The sequence below is a fragment of the Onychostruthus taczanowskii genome, unplaced genomic scaffold, assembly GCF_017590055.1.
Source record: "Onychostruthus taczanowskii isolate IOZ18803 unplaced genomic scaffold, ASM1759005v1 scaffold20, whole genome shotgun sequence".
Taxonomy (NCBI): Eukaryota; Metazoa; Chordata; class Aves; order Passeriformes; family Passeridae; genus Onychostruthus; species Onychostruthus taczanowskii.
Window position 1 is genome coordinate 8,274,349 of NW_024499240.1, and position 22,972 is coordinate 8,297,320.

The following is a 22,972-nucleotide window of genomic DNA, read 5'->3' on the forward strand; positions in this document are numbered from 1 at the left end:
ACTCCTCCTCAACTTTGAGCATATACTTCATACATTTCCTGTGCACTGTTTTTCCCACAGTGTATTCATAATATGGTATTTGATATACAGTAAAGTAAAAAAATAAAATTCTTTACAGCTCCTTGTCTGCTCCATACCCTCTGGGGCTGTTACTAATGGAAGCTGGGATAGACTATAATCTGGTACCTTACATTTAAAGCTGGAGATAATAAATGGAGTGGAGAAGAGGGACAAATATTTTCATTTGTTAACTTCTGGGGCATTGTAGTAGTTTGTAGCTGCTGTTAACTCAAAGTTCCCAGAAATAAGCCAAGCTTGCAGGCAGTGGAACTGAGCCTGGAAGCTGAGACAGCAGCTGTGTGCAGAAGGCTGTGGGAAAGAAAAGGGGCCATGGCAGGAGCTTTGCTCCATACTTGCAGCTGAAAGGGATCAAGAGAAACCATGGGCAGAGTCATACTTCAGCCTGACTCCAAACCTCCAATAGCTGAAAATAGTTTTGTTACAGTTTTCTGTAAGTGTCTTGAAATAATTACAAAACTGGGTGAGAGAAAGGTTGCTGGTTTCTGTATTGATGGCAAGGTAGGAGAGAGAAAGAGGAAATTAATATTGATGTTGTGGATAGAAGCCCATATAGAATGGGAAATTGATGGCATGGTTGAAAAGATCTGAAGGAACATCAGACAATGGTGATGACTGGTTACAATACCAGATCTATAGTACATGTTACATGAAATATCCAAATACATGAAAATATATGCAATAAATGCAGTACTGCTGAGGTTTTACCTATTATGGTAAATATATGGAGATCAGCCTCTTAGTTGAATTGCCCAGATGAAGGATTCACATTATCCAGATAAGCTGTGACTTCCATCCCTGGAAGTGTCAGCTTATCTGGAAGTGTCCAAGGCCAGTTTGCTTGGACCTCTAGGAAACCTAGTCTAGTGGGCAGAGTCCCTGTCCATTGAAGCGGGGCTGGAATGAGATGATCTTTAATGTCTTTTCCAACCCCAGCCATTCTATGATTCTCTGATTCTATTCTTTGATAAATATGGGGGCATATTTTTTCCTTCTGCCATTGCACTTATTGAACTAAAATTCAGCATTATTATCTGTCTAAGACCATCCCTAAATATTTCAGTTTCATCATTGCAGAAACTTCCTCTAGCTCAAGGCTGGGCTGTGGCTGCTGCAGCAAGCTGTAGCAAACCTGGTGCAACAGGCAGGTCCTTATTACTGCATATCTGTGTGTACCTTGGCTCCTGCTTTTATTTTCCTAAACAAAAACACACCAGAGTTCCTACAGACAGAGCAAATAGCTGACTCATCTCAGAGCATTGTTCTTTTTACTGGAATACAGTGTGCTGGAAAAATCAATGTGAGAGCTATTGATTTAAGTAGTAATCTGGAGAGGGACTCAGCTGGCCAACCAGATAACAGCTGAGCATGGTGTGCCTCTTAGTATTATATTACCAAAGCTAATGGATGTCAAAGAGGTTTTCCATTTTGCTTTCATAGATATTTCTTTCCTAACCTGCCTCACTAGTGTTTAATTCCATGCTGGTATGTAGCATGCAGTGTTGGCAAAAGTCAGGGTCTGAAGATTGCACCAAAGGAACCCACTTCTGTATGTTGTGATTCACCCCTTGTCACAGTTTTTTTCTATGTTTAGCAGCAATCTTAACTAAGGGTTCATCGTCTCCAGTTCCCCTCTTTGTGTCAGTTTTTCTTCTGTTATTCATGTGCTTTTATGCCTGAACTTCAAATTTTCTCATCCTTTAAGGTCGTCTTCTTAATGTGTGAAGGTTAGCTTGAACCTGCCTATGAAAAATACCATAAAAACAACCACAGGAATGTTTTGCAATTTGAATAGTCACCACTTTTGCCTTGGGCAATCTTTTCCAGTCAGTTCTCAATGTGTAAGGCCTTTTTCCTATTTACTAATCTGCTTCTTGTTCTGTATGACAAAGCCAAGAAGAATCCTTTGATCCTTTTCCAAAGTAGATGTCCAGCTGCTTTAGCACAAAGGTCCATCCATCCAGGAAAGCAAAAACAGCATCTTCAGAAATGTCTTCATTGTTCTGCTTGGTGGGCTAGAGGAGCCCCTGGAAGTCTTGCTGGAGGCTCATTTTTTACCCTCACACTAGCCAGAGAAGTCTAAAATGGGATGATAACCCTTCCAGATAGAGAGGGACCAAGTGAAGGCACCTTAGACTGCCAAGGCAGAAGTGGATTGCACTTACCCCAGGTGAAGGTGCTTCCTTAGTGTCTCATTGCCACTTGAAAATCAAAAGAGGACATCTGAGTCTCCGAGCTGCAGCTGCAGCTTTCCATGCCCGGGCATGCTTCGTGCTGAGGCAGGTTTCCTTTCTCCCAGGTAGTCATGTTTTGTTTGGTAGCTCAGCTCATCCTTGGAAGGAAATGCCGACGGCAGTGGCAGGAAGCAAGGTTTACACAGGCTAACAGAAGACAGCCTGAGCTGTTCCCAGACCTGCATTGCTCCCTAGAGGTCCCAAACCCCCACAATATCTACCAGCTATTGCTATTAATACTAGTGGCTATTTAAATACCACCAAGGTCTCCCCCTGTGAAGGAAGTGCACTTTCCCAAGTGATTTGAGGATTTCATTAGCAGTGAGTCTACTAGCCTGGATGTGCTAGAGGTCAGGGAAGTAGGAAAACTTCACTCATCTTAGTTCACTCTGCAAGAGGCTGTTCAGATCAGATCAAGGTCCTGCTAATTTCAGCAGGCTTTAGAGCAAGTTACTGTAGCTGTCTGTGTTCACTGGACCACTTTTCCAATGAGGAGCCATCAAATCATAATTAAAGTCATTCTCCACACAAGTAAGAGATGTATTTGACTGTTTTCCCTCAGCCTTTTGGGAAACAAAAGCTTTAAATTCCCCTTCTAATGTATTTTTCTTTGCATAAAAACAAAGGTCTTTTCCTGGGCTAGGCCCCAGCTACAAGATTTGAAATGGGATTAAATCAGAGCTGTTATAAATCTAAGGAACATTCAAAGACATTATTTTGGTTTGAGTCATTAAAACAACAAGAACTCACTGGCTTTTCCCAAAGTGTTCAGACCCGGGGATTTGATACATGCATAATTCTAGTATTTACAATGATGGTTGATATTAAATGAGCTCTTTCTAGCTTCTGCCATGAATTTCAGATGCTCTGCTTGTTTAGTGCCTGCTTGTTCTTCTCTCCAAAGGAAACAACATGCAGAATAAATGATTAAAATCATGATGTCCCTCCTGAAATATGTAATTTATTAGAAGCAATTAGTAGAGTATGTGGCCCTCATCCAAATTTGTAACCCCTTAGGCCATCTTGACGATGTCTGATGCATCTCATTACTTTGTGAGTGAAGGTTAACAACGAACACGGGTAGAGTCTGGAGACATTAAAGATTATTGTTAGTATGGTAAGCACTGAGTTTGGAACCCATGAGAATCATGGTGGAACAAAAATCTCAGGCTAAATTTACTTCAAGTGGCACAATAATTAAGTTTCTAAGGCTTTAGCAGTCACTACAAAAACTTGTATCATTTTATAGGCTTCCTTTTCACATGGCAAACTCTGCAAAGAGCTTCTAGTGTTAACTAAACACATCAGTGTAAGAACACCAAACATCCCACTATTCTAGAAAGAAAAATACCATGTCTTTTTTTACTTCTGCTTCATACGTGGACTTAAATTAATTTTTTTAGGAAATTGATGTTAGCCATAACATCAGACATCTTACACAGTCTTCTAAACATCAAGGCCAGGCCTGTGAAAATTCACAAATTGAGCTGGTGCCCAGTCAAACTTTTCTTATGTGGGTGAGTCACTTTGACTCAGCCTATTACATTTTTCCAGCCTCTCCAATAATGATCCTTTTTCAAAGATGATTGTGCTGCACATCAGCCATGTGGCCAGAACAGGAGATGGAGATGGGTTTCAATTATCCTCTCAGTCCTGAGTGGTATTTTGGACCTCCTTCTTTTTCCAGTAGGCTAAAAGGCTGTGATAACTACTGGGCAGGGGGCTAGGACTACTGCACAAAAACAGGCAATGTCCAGTGGTTGGAGCAATTCCTGAGGCTGGGCAGTCTTCCTCCAATGCCTTAGCAGAGCTGCCATGTCCCTGGAGAAACATCTCTTCTTTAGCCTGGTAGCACCAGCTCTCCACCACATTCCTGTTAAGTAGAAAATCTGTCTCGGTGAGCTGTTTCTTGGGTAACAGAAGGCTAAACTCTGCCTTGTTCTTCGTGTGCACTGCTCTTGTTTGTTCACTTGTTGTGATGTGACAAAATGCCATCCGTGCACTTCATTTCCTGGGTGGAAGGCCCACAACAGTCTGGACCTGCTGAAGAACTAGGAATAGAAGATTTATGCTGCAGTTTTGTATCATTGTGTTTTTTCCTTGCCCCTAACTCGGTCACAAGAGGTGCAGCTTTGTTTCCCAAACTACTTTTTTTCATCATTTATATACTGTTCTTATCCACATCTTAGCCAGTGCATAACAACCACACCACTGGATGCAGAATGTCCTTAAATGAATTTCCTGGCTATCTTTACCAAGATGTTCCCTTCTAGTGCCTGGTCTCTTTCCCCCTCTCTCTACCCTCCTCTCTCCTCCCTCAGACTGGAACAGTAGTATGATGACAGTAGATACAATTAAGAAAAAAAAAAAATTAAATTAATTAGTGAATCACTGAGTTGGTGACAGGGATACATCAGATTGCTGCCATCCCAAGTTCAGTTGGCTGCCACTGTTATGGTACTGCCCAACACGCTGGCAGACACTGCTGCAGTCTGTATTTAATTCCTTACTGTTGGCAGCTTTGAATACATTTCATTTCACACAGTTGGCAGCTCCTGCTTCAAAATGGCTCTGGCCTTGGCTGTAATAAATATTGCAGTACCTATAGAGAGACCAAGGTGTCCAGTGGAGACTAAGCTTGACATCTGTTCCACGGAAAAACTGGGGTGTTTGTGTTATAGCCACTGTTACCTGGTGTGAAGAAGAAAGGGCTGTGTTGAGCACTAATGTCAGTGCCTAAATTACCTCGTGTGGTCCAACACAGACCAAAGTCTGGGGGAGTATTTCTGCTGGCCTCATCTGGCTCAGTGTGAAACCCACATATCTGATAGCTCCTTCTAATCTTGTGCAATGAATGCCAAACAGGCCTCCTTCTAAAGGTACAATTTTATTTTTATGATAGAAGCTAATCTTAGGAAAGTGCTGTGAAACAGAATTTATGACTTGTAAATAGTGTTATTAAACATTGTTGTATTAAATCCAGGGCAGTGTAAACATTGTAGTTTCTAAGCAGTAACAGAGGACAGTAAAAAGTTAATCTTTTAAGAGCTAACAACATAAAATACTATAGAACAAAAATATGGGAGTCATAGTACATGTAATGTAAAGTTTACTTTAAAATGTAAAGTAGAAATCCCGGGAAGGGCAGCATGTGTTGTTCTGGTTACTTTTTTTACAAGATGTATTTATAGTGAAATTACAAAGATTTTGGCAGTGTTGTGTTCTGAATTGAAGCTGCTTTTGAAGAAAAGATAATATTTTTATAGGAGAACATGTGAGATTCTTATGAAGTCAGCCATTTGACAGGGCATTCAATTTTATTTCCTTGCTGTATGTTCTGTGCTGGAGGCTAACAACCAAGCCACATGGCAGACACTGACTGCAGCCAGCCCTACTGTAATAAATAATAATTGCCCCTCTGTTTCATCTAAAGCATTGTAAATCCGGAATTTGATCCCAAGCAAGATGGCAGAATGAAGACGTAGATTACCCATTGCTGCTCCTGTTCAGGGTTTGCCATCTCCCAGACAGGCAGGGCAGGACTGTGCACGCAGTGAGGGCAAGAGCATCTGTCAGGGCTCACTGTCCTTGGCTCCTGCTGCAGCTCGGCCAGGGATCATGGCTGGGGAGCAGTGGGGGGATCGCTCACTCTGTACTGGGCTGCTCTGCAGGTAGATGCAGTATATACATACAGAGGTGCCTCTCTAAGGAGTGTATTTCTAAAAAATCTCTACAGTATGTGGGCTGCTGTCTCATTTAATTTACCCTTCAAAAGAAAAGCCTTCCCTGCATTTGTACCTAACTGCATATTTCTACAGTCCCTCTTTGTCTACTAATGGCTCCTCTCCATGCAGTCAAATTCCATATATAAATATCCCCACCCCCAAAAGGCAAATCTTTCAAAAGACAGAATGACGACAGGCAAGCTCAAGGTTAATAGTGAATTTGTGTAACATGAAAGGCACCACTGTGCATTGAGCAGTGGCATCAGCCTGACACAGCAAAATCATCCCACAACCTTCCAGCTACGATTCCATGAGCTGTGCTGGTCCTTATGAGCATGTGCAAGTGGGTGCAGGCTCACAGCCATCAGCCAAGCTCTCACCACCTGCTCTGAGTCCTCCTGGGATCGGGACAATGATTTCCATGAGAGTGGCTCCAGGCCACAAGCTGCTCTTCCAGGGGCAGTAGTTTACCATTAGCCCTTTTACTTCAGGTTTCATCCTGAGTCCCAGTAGCACATTAGCTTTGTGATGTCTCTGTTTCTGAACAACGTGGTCCTTATTTCTATGGTTAAGCTAAGAGAAACATAGAGAAACCATGCTTTTGATTTTTAGGGACCATCTGTGCTGGGTTTCTTGTGGTGGGGATGTTTTCTGGGTTTTTAGTATCTGATTTTTTTTTTTCCTTTTGAAGTGGATGCCTATTTGAATTTATCAAAAACCAAAAATTTTCTACAGAAGGCCATGTGGTTCTTCTCCCCTCCATAATTTCTCCCTTCCTTCACCCCTTGAGATGAACATTGCCCAGTATAGCAAGAACACAGAGTTCCCAAAACCATCCACCAGAGCTTTGGCATGGAGACAAGAACACGAGCAGCCTGAAAATTTCAACCACATCCTTTCAGGCCTGCAGCGAGGACTGAGTGCTCACATGAATTATGTGTGTGACTGTGACCAGAAAAACACAGGAAATACTGCAGCTAGCATATGGACCTGAAAAGGGATTCATTTTCCTGTGAGCTGCACAGGCCAGCAGGATGTTGTTTAAAAGCTCTCATCTGATGTAGCTGCTAGTTTTTCTTCAAACAGAAGGAGGGAGGATACTTCAGATTTTTCAGCTCTCCCAAAACTGAGAACAACCAGTATTATTCCATGGATATATATTCCCTGGCCCAGCACCGAGCACCCAGGGGCTGGCCATCCCTACAGAGGCAAAGGGAGGCAGCAGCCTTCTCTTTTTTTCAGCAATGAGGAGAAATTATGTAAATTCAGCTTTCAATTTTCTTGCAATCTGAAAGAAAAGAGTTTTTTGAAAAACAGTGGGATTTTTGGCATGCAGGCTCCCTCTGGTGACTCCTAGTGCAGCTCCACTGTTGAATGGAAAGAACATTACAAGGAGTAGAAGTATATTAAATTTGACTAATTTCAGCTTAAAATCTGTGAGGTTCTTACTACATTTCACCTGCATTCCAGTGGTGCAATGAGTGGTTAGAGCCTTTTATTTCAACTCACTCTATAAGAAGTGTAAAAACTAATTTTTAAAGAATCTATGGCAGTGATCTGAATGTGTCTAAACCTATATAGGAAAGTTTACCTTTTTGTTCTTTCTTTATATTTTCCCCAATTAAATTGAGTAAACTGATATTCTCACTGTGCTTTCCAGAAAAATTGAGAGCTTTACTTGTTATCAGGCTCTGACAATTCTGAGTGTCAGGTAGTGTTTCTGTGGCATAATTGTCTCCTGGTTGTGCTGGGTGCTGGCTCTGGGGTATTTTGATGCTTTTGGCAAACCAGAAGAGGTAGGTTTCTCACAAGTTCAAGTCACTCAAACAATAAAGAGCCACCAAAGATTTTGTCCCCGTGTTGTGCTGCTGCCCGTGGCACCTGCAAGGTGCTACTGTCATTTTTAAAAGTGCTCTGGCATGAATCCATCCTGCTTAAACCGAGTCAGGCAAGACTGGTTGTATCTACTGCAATGCAAATAATTTGTGGTGACTGCATTTTTGTTGAATAATGCATTTCTTAACAACGGGCTTTAATTTTCCAGCGATCAAAAATACTTAAATATAAGAATTTGGTGGGGTTTCAATTGTCTATAAGCTGAACAAGTTAAAATGAAAGCATTTCAAATTTAAAATATTACTAGAGATGTCAAACTAAAGCTTTAACTTTTCTCCTCTACCAAAAGATCAGACACTGTGCCAGACACCCTCTGAAGCTTAAGCTAAGAATTTGATTTTGCTGAATTTTTCTACCAAAGAAGTGCCCTGGTTGTGCATAAATATTATGTACTAAATTGGTTTGCATTTGTTTTAAGGGTGTGAAAACCTACCTGTGTTACTGTGCAAAACACCATAAATTGCTACAATCCAGTTTGTCTCCCTTGATTCAAGGGATTTGTACCCTTAATGTGTTAACATTGTTCCTTGCAGCAAAGCAGTGCTGCTCCCTTTTATGCTCCCAGGTCAGGAGAGTGATCCAAGAGGCCCAGTGGAAATGATACTGGGCACCTGCACCCAGCTGGGAACGCTCTGGCTGAGAGCTAATTGGCACAGACTAAACCTTTCACAACGTGGTAATGACAACATCAGTGAAAACACCATCCCACAACTGCCCAAATCCAAGCTTCACCTTTCAGTCCAGTGGGTGACAACTTTTGCGGAAGCACATTCCCTGCTTCTCCAAGACAGCTCTGCAGTGTCAGTTTGGATGGGTGACATTGTGTGCTAGGAAAATATCTCAGAAGCAAAAATTCAGACTTAGGGCAATATGAAGAAAATATTAATGGCCTATTATTTACATGCCACTCATGAAACAACTGCAGTGGGGATAATAAACAAAACACTGGCCTATCAATCACTTCTTTAATCATACAAGGTTTTTCTAATTTTGAACTTGCTTATAAAATATGTAAAAGAAGAAGTAATTTCAACATTTACAATATTAATAATGTGACGTTATGCTGATGCCAAAATCCTATCTCCTTTGTCATCATAGGAAGGACCATAAAGAAGATTCTAAGTATAACTCAGTAGAGAATTAATCAGAAAATTAACAGAGAAGCTTATAGACTTCTGACAAAAGAAAGAGACAGGATTAATTAAAAGTGGAAGCCACAGGTTACATGAAAGTATAGCAGAGAAACACCGTCTTAGAATTTTGGGTGACCAGCAAAGATTTTGCTCCTGTCTTCATTTTGAAAACTCACTGGAAATTTTTTCATCTCAACCCTAAAAATCCTAGGCTGCACAGAGTATTCGGCAAGAAATTTACATCTGACATTAACTAATATTTTTTATGTGTCTGCCCCAGATCATGGAACGAAATAATAACCACAAAAAGAATAACAAAAATAGAAAATATAGATCAAAAATATAAACTGAACAGAATGCTGGGGGTGTCTTGCCAGACCTGGGGTGAAACAGAAGAAGCAAAAGCTGTTCAGGGATTACACACAAGACTTCACTCCATCACATACTCAGGCTTCTGCTTCTCAGGATCACAGCCTCCTCTTCTTCTTCAAGGACACTCTCCCCTAAGGATGTGGAAATAAGTTTTTTCTCAACTGTTTAGGTTTATTGACCTCATAAAAATTCCCATGTCAGTCAAAACCAAAAAATGTAGACCCACAGTGCAGTTGTCCAGGAAAAAGTGAGCAGCTGGATAATGCTGTCCACTAAAAACTGAAGTCAGATAAGAATGCCTTAAGAAAACTGAAATACAGCTTCTTGGAAATGGCTTATGAAGTTGGGGAGATTAAAATGTTTTGTAAAGCATTTTCAGTTAGGTTTTGAATGAAAAAGCCCTTAATTTCCATTGTGTTTTGAATGTGTATAAAAATAAAATTAATTTTCCTGTAGCATGTTTACATTTTTATGTTTAACAAACTAGGCAAAATGAAATGTTCTGGTATTGCTGATTTTTTTTTGGTGGATCTTTTTTTTCTTCCTAAAGGGAACTGCAAAATTTCAGAGCTATTTTCCTAATCACCAACAAATTTAAATTGCCTGGCTTCAAGGAAGTGCAAATATTCAGCTATTGAAGCCTGCTACTGTCATTTTAAAAGTGCTCTGGCATGAATCCATCCTGCTTAAACCGAGTCAGGCATGGAACTACCCTGGGCTAGTTACAGACTGCTTAGTAAAACATCCAGCCCTGGAAGTCTCTCTGCTGGCTGGACAAGGAATCACAGACAAGTGCATTCCCTTTTCGTGTGGGGAGCAAATCACTGTAAGTAAATCACAGGAAAAATTGCTGGGCTTTGTTCCCACTGCTCAGAAATTTGCAGATAAGGGGCATTTTCCTTTTTCGCCTTGCTTGTGCTGGCTGTGCTGCCAGAACAGCGGTGTGCAGTGGGCTTGCCTTGCTCTGGGCCAGCCGCCCCAGCCCCACTCACTGCCCTCACTGCACGCTCCTGAGCTAAGGCACACAGCTCCATTTCTCCCCTCCATGAAAAGAGCTCTGCCAGCCAATATATTTTTTAAACCTTGACAAAAATTGCCATTTGAATGGATGTCGTTTAATTTCAAGTTAAAACATATGGCATGAATAAAATGTCATGCTGCTCTTCTGTCACAGTGCAGCCCCACAGAGCAGCTAGGTGCAATCTGCAATCTCAGCCCATGTAAGGTCCAAAAAGCTCAGACTCCTTCAGCTCAGGTTCTTTAATACAGCATTTCCCCCAATAATTAATTGCTGAAGGCAAATCCCTTACAGATGCTTAGGCATTTACTTTGAAGGCTGGTTTGCACAGCACCAGCAGGAGTTTGGGACAAGAATATCTACAGACATAACTGTGCTGCAGTAAGAGAAATGGCCAGGAGAGACAATCAGAAATTTCCCATTAAGAACACTGGAAAGGACCCTTATTTTTGTAACTGAACCTCTGGCATAAAGTACGCCCTGCAGCCTAATACTACACTTGATCCATATTTGAGGTTGAACAATGGCATATATTTTAGAATGCAGCAGTTAAGACATCCTACAAAAGTTAAGATTTATCTAATTCTCCTTAACTTTTCCCTTATTTACTTACAGCAGGTAGGATGATATAATTATTTTATTTTGTACATAGCAGCCTACATAACTAAAATTTTGTCACTACCTCTAAACAGACTTACCTTCTGTAGCTGAAATACTGAGCATTGTTTCATGCTGTCTTTAGCATCAGCTTTCCCAAGTCTTTGCTGATGTGATCTTCTAGCTGTAAGACTTACTTCTCACTTTTAGCCTCCCAGCTAATTTTAAGATAGTCAGGCTACAGAGTGGCTCCAACTGGACACATAGGCTGGAGAAGCATGTGGTTAATCCTAAGAATGACAGAAGTTGCCTGTGAAAGTGTAAGATGGTTTAATTTAAAGAAGCTGTATTTAGAAAATGCTACTCACTAACTTTTAAGGCCAGTGAGTTCTAACACATAATTTGTGACAGTAGCAGAGCTTTTGACTTCTGTTATTATGGAGCAGCTGATTAGAGGTTTGAAAATGTGGCCTTTTATTTGGTGGAATTACTGTAATCTTTCGACATAAGGGAACAGTTCTGCCAGTCCTATGGTTTTGACTCTCAGGCAGACAGCTGCCTGACTGAAAGTGGTGCTGATGTTAAAAGTGAGGGCTCAGCAATTCCAGCAAACAAACACATTGCTCAGTAAGATTTGGCTTCCAGACAAGTGTTTTTTCAGAGGAGATTCTGACCATCTAACAAGCTTCCCAGGAGCCATCAAAGCACAGCACCTTTGAGAGTCTGCTTGCATTGGTTGAATTCAAGCACACTTACCAGCAGTTCTAAGCCTGTCTTTTAGCTGTGAAAAATTGCGAAGGAAAAGTATCATCTGAAAAGCTGTAATCCTCTCCTGAGTGCTGGCCCCAGCTGCCTGGTCAGGGCAGGACATGGAAGGAGCCATGGGAAGGAGAGCATTGCAGTGCTGCCTGGATTCATTGCTGCTGTGGAAGCCACCTCTGGCTGTTTTTCTAATCAAGTTTTTGGGATATTTGACCAAGAGCCATCCTCGACAGAATCGGCTAATTAATATTTTCTGGTTTTCCAAAGGGTAAAGTCACCCACTTGCTGGCTGTTTGCAGGAGCTTCTGCTCTTCACCCCAACTCTGAAGACTGGCTGTCTTCTGCAGTCTGAGGGCCAGCAAGGGAAGGAAGGACTAGCAGAACAAGATGTTTCCATACCAGGAGAAGTTGCCTGGGGCAACAAAAACCTCTCTGTTTACTCTTTAGGCTGCTGAACGTGGGAGATGCAGTCCCTTCAGCCATGGCAAAGCTGACCCCTCTCTCCAGTGCATGTCCTGGCCAGCCTGTGGAGGGCCAACAAAAGCCTTTTCTGTGCAAGAAGCTCCTTCACGTGACTCTTAAGGAGCCAGTGCTGCTTCAAGCCATTCTGAGAGGGAAACATGGAAAGTGGAAAGCGATGTCTCAGAGAACAAACTGGAAAGTAGCCAGATATTTGCAACATGATTTTTGCTGCCCTCATACAGTCTTCATTGTGATAGTATAACAGTGAGCCTTTTGACTGAAAGTAGCCTCAAATGAGCCTCAACATTTGTCATTTAAAAGGCTCACCATGACGACTGAGGATTGTATGACTTGAGCTAAGAGAAGTTAGCAGCAACCAGCAGACATTTAGAAAATTAGTCATACTTTATTGCTGGGTTTCTAAATGATCATTCACAAACCTCTACAGGGCCATGGTGACCTGCTGAATATGCTGATGATCTGATCTGCTCCAGATCAGATATGTGACCTACCTAAACCTGTCATATTTGCCAATGCTTCAGATCATTTGTTTTGGTTTAGTCATGCATATTAGAGAGAGGAAAAAAAAGTAAATGAACTTGCGAGGCTGAATAATATCTTGGTCTCATAATCACAACACACATGAGAATTTTTTCTCCTCATTTTGAGCTGAGGTGTAAAATAATACAACACATGGAGGGTTTTTTTTATTATTATTATTTCTATATTGCTATAATGTCAGCCTAGTTTAAACTGCCACATTGGTGCATTCTTTTCATCCTAAATGTTGGAGGTCCCCCATATCTGCTGGTGTTTGAATGTTGATTTACCTCATATATCAATGGTAAATCACAGAGTGACAGCCTGACTTTGCTTTTTCTAGGCTAATCTAAACAGGAGTTTGAGAATATCTAGTGCACCTACTTTTTGTACCAACTCGTTTATCTCATATCTCAAACTTAATGCCATGTACAACAGCAATTTACAGTATTTTACACAAATTCATTGCAAATAAACAGTAGCTGGGGTTTTGTCTTTATAACTGGAGCTTAACATCAATGACTCTTTCTTTATGTTGACTCTTCTTTCTTTAACAATAGTAAGAGAAAAATCTCATTAATTTCTGGAGAAGTGAGACCAAGGTCTGTGTAACAAAGAAAAGACCTGGTTATCTTCAAACTCACTGGCTACAGGATTAAGGGCCACCCTTGCATGTTGGTTATCAACCTCCTGTAAAACCTTGAAACTCACAGGCGTGGGTACCACTCAGAGTCCCTTGAGACTGTTGCACAGTGCCTCATTTTTCAGTCTTTCTCCACAAAGAACAACCCAAATTTTAGAAAACTTTCAAAGGCTGTATCAAGCAGACACAGTTACCGACATCTATAAAGCAAAATTTTCCACATCCCTTTATTTTTATTTTGTCTTCCCTCCCTCATATTTTTTCTGTTTACTTACTCATACACTTGGGAGTAGCCAAGGCCTGGGACTGTGTGTTTTGTTGTGTTTTATTGCTGTCATGTCATAGATAACTTTTTGATACTCTTTGAACTGCCAGTAGCTTAGAGACCACCCAAGAGAGTGGCAGCCTTGGGACACACAGGCTGGGCTCTTGTTGTCAGATCTGCTTGGAAGCAGGATTAACCTCCTGCCACAGGTCATCTGGTTTGATTATTGAACATGAGCATCCACAGATTAAATAATAGCTGCCAGCTTGTCAGACTGAAGCCATTCTACTGGGTGGGCATGAAGAAACACAAGAAAAGATGTGAAAAATGCATCTTGTGTTTGCATACAAACATCAGTCATTGTCTGGCTCTTTGTTCATACTCAGTAATCATCCACTGATGGCTGTACACAATTCTTGTCATTTGGTACTGAGGTTAATGAAACATCGAGGAACCCACACCAGGAATTCTGGCCATGCCACATAAGCCTTGTTCAAACATTTAACACAAGCTGGGTGTTGCACCAGGGAACTTCCAGCTAGGGTGTAGCAATCCAGCCCGGGAATGGATAGAGAATGTTAGGGAGGAAAGCAACAGCCTTTGTCTCAGCAGGCTGGCAACAAAAATGTTCTCAGGGTGTTTCTGAAATTCCAAAACTGAGAGCTTTGAGGATTTGGATATAGCCATGGAGGGAGATATTTGTATCTCTCCAGAACTTAGAAGAAGGAACAAAAATGCTAACCTAAAAGCCTAGCAACTTGAGAAGCGAAGCTGTATCATTTCCTGACGTGAGTACAGAGGATGCCCATAATATATGAAGAAATTTAATTTTCCTTGAAAGCATAAATAGCCACCATTAGTCTGAAATATTTTGGAGGGAATCAATGGAGGGAACTCAAGGGGGAAAGTAGTGTCAGGAGAAAAGGTACATTTATAAAGCTTGGAGAAGGAGATGTGGTAGCAGTGAAGATCCCAGAAAAAGGAGAGTTTCAAAGTCTGGATATATGGGACATATTAAGCAAGAAAAACCATGCAAGACTCAGATGACAATTGGATATGGGGATCTAGAGAAGAGAAATCAGAAATGTGTAAGCCTAAATACCAGTAAAGAATGACAGTGTTGTTCATGGTGGATGAATGTTTTAGACAGGACTTCAGATCAAGAGCTTGATTTTGACCATTTGAGGTGCTGTCTTAGACTTCCATGAGCTTGCATAGAAGACGCACTCTAGAGTTTTAATTTGGACAGAAAGGAAAATGGCTCAGAGAATGGCAAGTAGAAAGGCATTACAACAGCAGGAGAACCACAGGGAAGGAGAACCAAGGCAAAAATTGTCAGAAGCAAAGATATCAGCAAGCTGGAAAGGACAGAGGAGGTCACTGGGACTTGGCCAGAATGCTGAGACTGGGTCCAAGGGCAGCTGGATCAAAAGGAATGGAGGGTGGGGGCAGAAAGGGCTGATAAGGTGGAACCAGTGAGCATCATTTTTGGTGAGCAGAATGGTAGAGAGAGAAGAAGGGGAGGCAGGTAGGGTTAAGGATAGGGTTAATGGTTTTTGGGAGTTACTAATGAAAGCTTAAGCACTGAACTCTGACTTGTATGCAAGTAGAGCTTATCTAAATCACTCAATTAAGTAAAAATGTATTAAAGGTTTCAGGAACTGATTGTACAGATGAAGGAGAGAGATAACAGGTCATTTATGCAAAGAGGAAACAAGAGAAAGCTCAAAATAGGTTTTTGGGAAACTATAGCATTTTTGTTACTGTTCTGCTCCTGTATGGAATATACACCCTCCTGCATTTCAGCTGTTTAAAAAATAATAATAATAATAATAATAAAATATATATATATGGTAGGATTTAATTTCTTTCCAGCCAAAAAACCAAATTTTTTTCATCAAGAAAGTCAAAATGCATAGGAGATATGTGTGCATGGGTAAGATTTGACTTTCTCCATGGCCAGTAATGACAGCTGTGTTTCTGATATCTTCTCCAAATGGGGCAGAAAGAAGAAAAGACATGTATTTTTTGCATTTGAATAAATCAGGTAGTGTAGCTGGCGTGTACCCGACAGTGAACATTTGAAGATGATGAAACTGGATTTTTCTAAACTTCTATGAAGCAGAAAGTGCCGAGAATGAAGGCTAGTGAAGCTGTATTCTGTTGAACTGAAAGTCATCACAGAGAAGAAAAATTTTTAATAATAATTCAGAAGCTGAATTATTATTAAAGGAGGTTTCTGCCAGGCAGCTGCTCCTGCAGGTTCTAATGGTCCTCAACTTCTGCTGGAGGTGGGAAGAGCAGGAAGTATTTGATTATTTTCAGAGCTGAGACTGTGCCTGTCAGAGCTGGATTGTGGTGCTCATGGCAGGGACAGGCTCTGGACTCTCCCACTGACACATTCCATCCCAGGGAGCACCAGATGTTTCTGGAAACATCTGGCAAAACATCTTGTGGAGGGTAGAGAGCCTGTGTTACTCCCAGCTGAGCAAGAAAGGCATTTCTTGTGAAGCAGGGTGCACAGGCCCTGGTTTTATTAGCACAGCGTGGTTTTTAACCTGTTACTTCTGCAGGCAGCTGAGCACATTCTTTTAGTTGCAGTGGCAGTCAGCAGCCTCAGGCACCACACCCTGGCAGTGACTGAGACAATGATGGGCCCTGAGGCCCCCAAGGGAAGATGAGCCATTCCAGCAGCAGTGCCAGGGCTCATCTGCAGAGGAGCAGCTCTGTGCCTCCCTCTCAGGAATTACATTTTTCTGTTGCAGTTCCATGCACTGGGCCACACCTGGGGTGATTTGTGTGTGAGATTTTGGGGATCTCATGGGTGTATCTGTCACATGCAAGAGATGCTCAAGGTTCACTGACTTTAATCCCGTTATTTTCATCCCTTGTGTTTGAGAAATATGTAGCTCACATACATGTATATATAATATAGCTCACATATATAGCCCACATATGTAGCTCACATACATATATATATATAATCACAGTGGAGCACATAATTATGAGTTTGTATGCTTTCCAAAATCAGCACAGAAATATTGATTTAGTCTGGCCCCATGGTTTTAAGGAGTGAAAATTCCATTCCTGAAATAAGTCTGACTGGTGCACTTCATCACTTTTCCAGAGAAAGGAGTAATTTGAAGCTCCCAGGTGGATCAATATGTAGCCCACACAGTTAATGTTAATACATTGTTGTAAACTGTAAGATGCATTTACTGAGTTTTTCTGATTTCACAAAATCATACAGTCATTTAGGTTGCAAGGAACCTTGGGAAAGTCCATAGCTCAACCTGATGCATAAAGCAGAATTAGCACCAAGTTTAACAAGGTTGTTCAGTGCTTTGTCTGGTTCAGTGCTGAAAATCTCCTTGAAGAGACACATCACATTTTCACTGTGAAATCACACCAGTGCTTAAATACACTCAGTGGAATAATTTCTTCCTTATATCCAGTCAGAAAATAGTCTTTTCACAATTCACAACCAGACACCATCATCTTCTGGGTAACATTCCTTGGTACAGGCAGGCTGCTGTTAGCTGCCCCAAAGTTGCCCCTGACCTGATGCAGCTGCTGTTCCCTCCTGTAACTGCAGGGACCATCCCTATGTATGCCCTGGAAGACCTGCCAGCTTCATTTGGTTCTTCCCAAGTGCTTTCCTTTGCACCCAGCCCAGCCAAAGACCTGTGGTGGATACTGGATTTAGTGATGTTAATTTGAGGGGTTTTTCCTGTTTGGTTGTTTTTGTTGTTTGTTTGGGTTTTGTGTTTTCTGTCTGTTTGTTTATTTGTTTTGTTGGCATATTTTAAATCAAAACTTGAATTGGGAAAAAAAAACATTATGAGGAAGACACATCAGAGAAACATAATTTGAACTTATTTAACTGGTAAATGCAAACCAGAATGTACAATTAAAAGAATAATCGTTTTTCCTGTTTAGTGGTATGAGTCTATGATATTTCTTTTTATATTCTCATTTTTGCTAAGGAAAATAGAAAACAATTAATTTAGCACTGGCTTAGACGTTTTTATTTGGCTGTTATCCTCTTTGGCCAGGTCTGTTTGCATGATTATTTCTAAGTGATTTGAGTTCTGAAACGCTGAAAATGAGCCTGTTTTATCTGTGCCTTTCACTGCTTTCTGCAAATCTGGAAATGTGTTTTTGATAGAGAGAGGATCAGCTCCAAATCGTAAAACTAAATAACCCTTCAAACTTTAGGGAATTCAAGCTGCCAACCAGACTTCAATCCTGAGTTTGGTAAATGTCAACACTCTTCCTTGGGCAGTGAAGCAGAGTGAAGGAAGAAGTGTTAAATAGGATGGGGAGCTGCCTTAATTACTTGAATATTTTTAAATTTTTTTTTTTCCAGGAGATATTTAATTCAGGAACACTTGGTTGTTTCAAATCTTGTGACCCTACTTAGCTTTCTGAGCTGGTGCTTTGGTTAGATGGAGAGAAGCTAAAAGACAGCTGCTGATGAAGCAGCATGGATGTGATGTGACCACAAATGACACAAAATTGTCCCATTCTCATTCATAATTTATAAGTATCTAGAATTCTACAAATATTCTTTGAGACAGTGACTTCATCTAAAAAGAATTGACAGTTCAAATTATATTTGTGTATAGCTGCTCAATCTGGCTTGGAATTACAGGTTTGTTTATCAACATTAATTGTATTAAATTACCTGCAGTGAAACATAAGCCCTTTGAGGAAAAACAATTCTTGTCCTGCTGGCTTTAGCGGTGTTCAGACACAGTTTGCTTTAAAGTAGCATAAGGATTGTGAAGACATTGTGGGTATGAGACATTTTAGGGAGTGGTGAGAAGGGGCAGTGTTTGGTCTGGAAGGGGATTTTTGGTGCCAGACATCCCAGGTGAAGAGTGGAGCCCAGGGAAGGTGTGACACTGTGAAGCAGGGGCTGGGTCAGCTGCAGAGGGGATTGGGACATCAGAAGCAGAGGGAATTGGGAGCCCATGGGGACAGCGGAAGGGTGGCACCCTGTGAGCCCCATCCCCAAGAAAGGGCAGAGCAGGGCAGGGCACCCAGTGAGAGAAATGGAGCAGCAGGCACAGCTCTTCAGGAAACTGAGTGCCCACAAATTCACTGCCTGAAAAAGGGATATTGATGGGACAGGGTGACTCCATGGATCAGCATTTGCACTCCTCCCTATTTGCTACTGACACTGTAAAGTTTGTGCAGTTTATGTGGAATCAGTAACTTGATGTTTCTAATTTGGATGTACTCTTACATACAAACAATTTCTTCTAAAATATTTTAGCTTTTTGCTACAAGTAAAATCTTACAGTCTGTATTTCATGCTCATCTTTACACCGTGTTCAATCAGCGAACAGAAATAATCCCCAAACTACAGCATTTTGGTCCTTCTTGGTTACTAGCTGAGAAAGCTGAGGGCATGAGCTGTGTCACTGGTACAAAGATTGGAAATATGAGAAGGAAATATCCTTTCTCATAAATTAGTGCTGCCATAGTTGTGGTTGTAAAAACGGCTGAGATGACCTGAGTAATGAATTATTACTCAGTCTCTGACAGAATGTAACCTTTCAGCAAACAATTCAGATATTGCTAAGCAAAGATGCTGAACTGATCCAGCAATACGCTCTGTGGGTAGAGCTTCACCTCACTGCCTGCTTGTCACAGGGTTCATATTGACAAAGGGCAGGGCACAGCCTGAATAACCCCACTGGAGCCACGCTGGAGAGCCACTGTGCCAGCCTCTGCTCTGGAGCTGTGGCTGAGAGTGCCAGTGTGCACCTGCCCAGCTCCACTGCCTTCTGACCACCCTTGGCAGCCACGGAGGGCTACTGCAGTGTTATGTGGCTAGATACGCTTTTAATCCAGGAGTATGATTGCTGTAATTTAACTAAGTATTTTTATTACTCCTGGTCATCTTTCACACTGTAAAAGTCTGCAGCTTTGTGCAGGAAATGTATCTTTTCAGGGCAGTTACCTGCATTTCCTGTCATACATGTTCATATGTTACTGACAGGAATTTCATTTCCTCTATGTCAATTCACACTAATTTATTCCATTGTGTAGATGAGCATCTTATTTCATAATGCCACACCAAGGGTCAGTTCATTCTGACAACCTGATGCTGTGAGAACATCTTGAGGATTATATATAAGCATATGAACTCTTGGGCACTTACTGGTCAGAGAAGGAAACTTCCAAGGGGCACTGTAACATAAAATGACTGGCAGAGGTGAAAGCAGGCTGCAGAATGGAGCTTATGAAAAAATCATTAAATAAGATCAATAGCTACTTGCCATGCAAAAATCAATGGGTAATGCTCAGTGATGTAATTTCTCTCAATTTCCTACAATTTTCATATTTAATATTGCAATTAAACCACAGAGCCAAAAGTCTTCACTCCTACAAAAACTACAGTTCTGTGGTTTCGTCATACCATGTATGACATGCCTTCTTTTCTGTCCATAACTCTGCCCTTCTCATCTTTGAAAAGCTCCCTAAAAAAATTATTCACTCTGGCTCCAGCAATTCCTGACAGAAGTACTGAACAGCAGCTGTTAGATGAATACTGTGAATTGTGCAAGAAATGGCTCTGTAAGTGCAGAGGAAACAACAGCAGACAAATTTACCTTAAAAACACAACATAGTTTGGAAACAAATGTCCAGTAACCTGTAGCTAGGTGAAATCAAATTCAAAGTGTTTGTCTTACTAAAGGGTGTTGCTAAAGAGGAGCTGCTAAGGGCTTGGTAGTAGCTGAGCACTTTCATGTATCACAGCTCTTAACTGGAAATGGCTGGATTATTGCAGGGCACACTCACAAGAACTGTGGCTTTGGAGCATTAATGTATTTTCTGGGTTTGTGTCAGAACAGTGCTTTCCCAGGAGACTGTGTGCTGTCATTTGTGTGGAAGAAAAGAGAGAGAGGAGCCCAGAGCCCAGCAGCGAGCGATGGGCTCCTGTTAGAACTAGAGCTGGTTGTTGTACAGCCATTGTAAAATACTGTTTTCAGCTACTTGTAACTTTGTGGAACTGGAATAACATATGCTGAGATTTTTTTTTCAAGTGATATATTTGGAAAAAATCTATCCTGTGTTTTGGAGTGATGTGGACATAAACAGTGAGGTGTAGGAACTTCCAGATGAAGAGACACTGGGGCCAAAGCTCTTGGACATACACCCTCATCAATTCTTCTTACTTACAATTAACAGTAATGAGGGTCTTGCCCTCACCCCTCAAAGGTGAACCCCTTTTTGAAAAATGTGCCCCTACAAGTGCTGTGACTTGCAGGGTGCACATTGGGGTGTTTGATTGTCTAGCAGTGATTATATGAAGCAGCTGGGGTGTCATTTCTCCTCATCACAGACAGGAAGTGATACAAAAGGGAAGCATTTTTCCTAACAGTTAGGGATGGTTACTAGAACTATGTATGATCTTTAATGAAATAAAAAATCATTTTATGCAATGACAGTAATGGCATCAGAAAATAGCCCAACTCAGGGTGACAATTTGTTCAAATCATGCATTTTTGATCAATAGTTATGTTCCCAGTTTGTTTGCAATAAACTGGGGGACCCCAAGACTAAACTTGCTCATTTGCTCTTGAGGTTTTTTGAAAATAACAACTCTTCCTGTCTGGCGTCTCTGCCATCTTTTTATCTTGATGTTGCTTCCTTTTCTAGCTCGAATTCTATTACACCAAGGTGGAGTTAAAATGGGATTAAGCCCATTCATTGAAGTCTGCTTCCTTGTACTGAACATGAGACAGGGAAATATCTATAATTTGCTTCATTTTCATAAACTCCACTTCACTCGTTGGGTGAAACCAGCCAGCAGTAGGTACTTCATAACTTTCCTCAAATGAAAAACTTGATATAAGAAAAAACAGAATATTTGAACTTCCAAATATCCTGTGATAGGTATTTACCCTTTTCATCCAGCCCTTCGTGGTATTTGGAGGTCAAAAGAACACATTGTCCCTGTAAGAAGCTACCCAGTGCTGTCACAGCTTTGGTGCCAGCAGTCTCCTCTCCGTCAGGACAGAGCCTCTGCCAGGCTCTCTTTGGCTCAGGACAGCTCTGCAATCATGTTCAACACAAACTTAACCAAGACTTACAAAGAAAAAAGAAGCAAATACTGTTCAGAACCTTTATTCAAGGAAGAGAATACCTCTGCTGAAAATACACCATCATATGACTTGAACTAAGACGTTTGTGAAAAAAGGAGCAAATATGAGCATTAAACTTGCCCTTATTTTGGTTTTCTGTTTCTTCCTCCACAAAAAAAATACCTGATGCAAGCCAAACACAACCTTAACCATGACTTCTGTATTTTCAGGGATTAAGCATCTGAAGAGTCAGAGTGAGTCAGTGTTTCCAGAAGAAGAAGAGGGACTTGGCGAGCGGGAAGAGGAGTGGGGCCATTAGCCAGCGCGGAGCTGCCCCGAGCCCAGAGCCCCTGCCCTGCCCTCGGCCCGCCGTGTCCTGCCCCCCGCGGGGGCTCTGCAGGCACTGCACACGTGTCCTGGGGCCCTTCTTCCCCGAGACAAAACTGTTATTTTAGTCATTTTTTTCTTTTATTTTCTATGACTTAGAAATGTCATTTGCAATTGTGTTAGCTCCCTGACGTCAGTACTGCCAGAGCTTAACTACTGCGTGTGAGCTGTATCTAAGGCTTGTTGTAAATAAAAGTGATTTAAAAGGTACAAAATAAATAATACATTAATTTAGACAAGATTGTCTGTTGTACAGAGGGTTTGTCTTGCTACAGGGAAATGTTCACATAAAATGATCCTTTTGGTTAAGGACAGTTTTTACCCTTGTTGGTAGAGTTACTTGCAGTGATGTGGATAGAAAAAAGGAAACCAAGCAGAGGTGACTCTGTCTGGAGAACGATGCAAAGACACTCTTCGCTCTGTTCCCTGGATATGGGACACTGAAATACTTGCCTTGCTTTTAGTCTGAGGCTGCCTTGTCACAGCAGCCAAAATGATTTCTCTCTACACAAGATCACTGTTATCTGGAGGCAGTAAAACACCTTTCAGTGGGGGACAGGTGTGTGCAAGGCCTGGGAACAGGGTCCCAGCTCCAGCTGAGCCATGGGAAGTGCCACATCCCCCTTTGTCACCTGCAGACAGGACAGGTGACAGCCTTCCTGCCCTGCATATGGTTCAGTCTAAGCCAGCGAGTGACAGCACTGCAAGCTGCACAAATTCCCCTTGTGAATGAGTCCCAGGGTTTTGGCTGAAGTCAGCAT

General features: G+C 41.5%; 1 protein-coding gene across 1 annotated transcript in view; it reads left to right on the forward strand.

Annotated features, from left to right (window-relative positions):
• Positions 1–22,536, forward strand: part of PPP1R1C (protein phosphatase 1 regulatory inhibitor subunit 1C) — a 54,286-nt gene extending 31,750 nt beyond the window's left edge. The window contains 1 exon segment of the mRNA XM_041403429.1: positions 22,055–22,536. Coding sequence (XP_041259363.1) covers positions 22,055–22,143 — 89 coding nt within the window. The 3' untranslated portion in view covers positions 22,144–22,536.
• Positions 22,537–22,972: the final 436 nt, after the last annotated feature.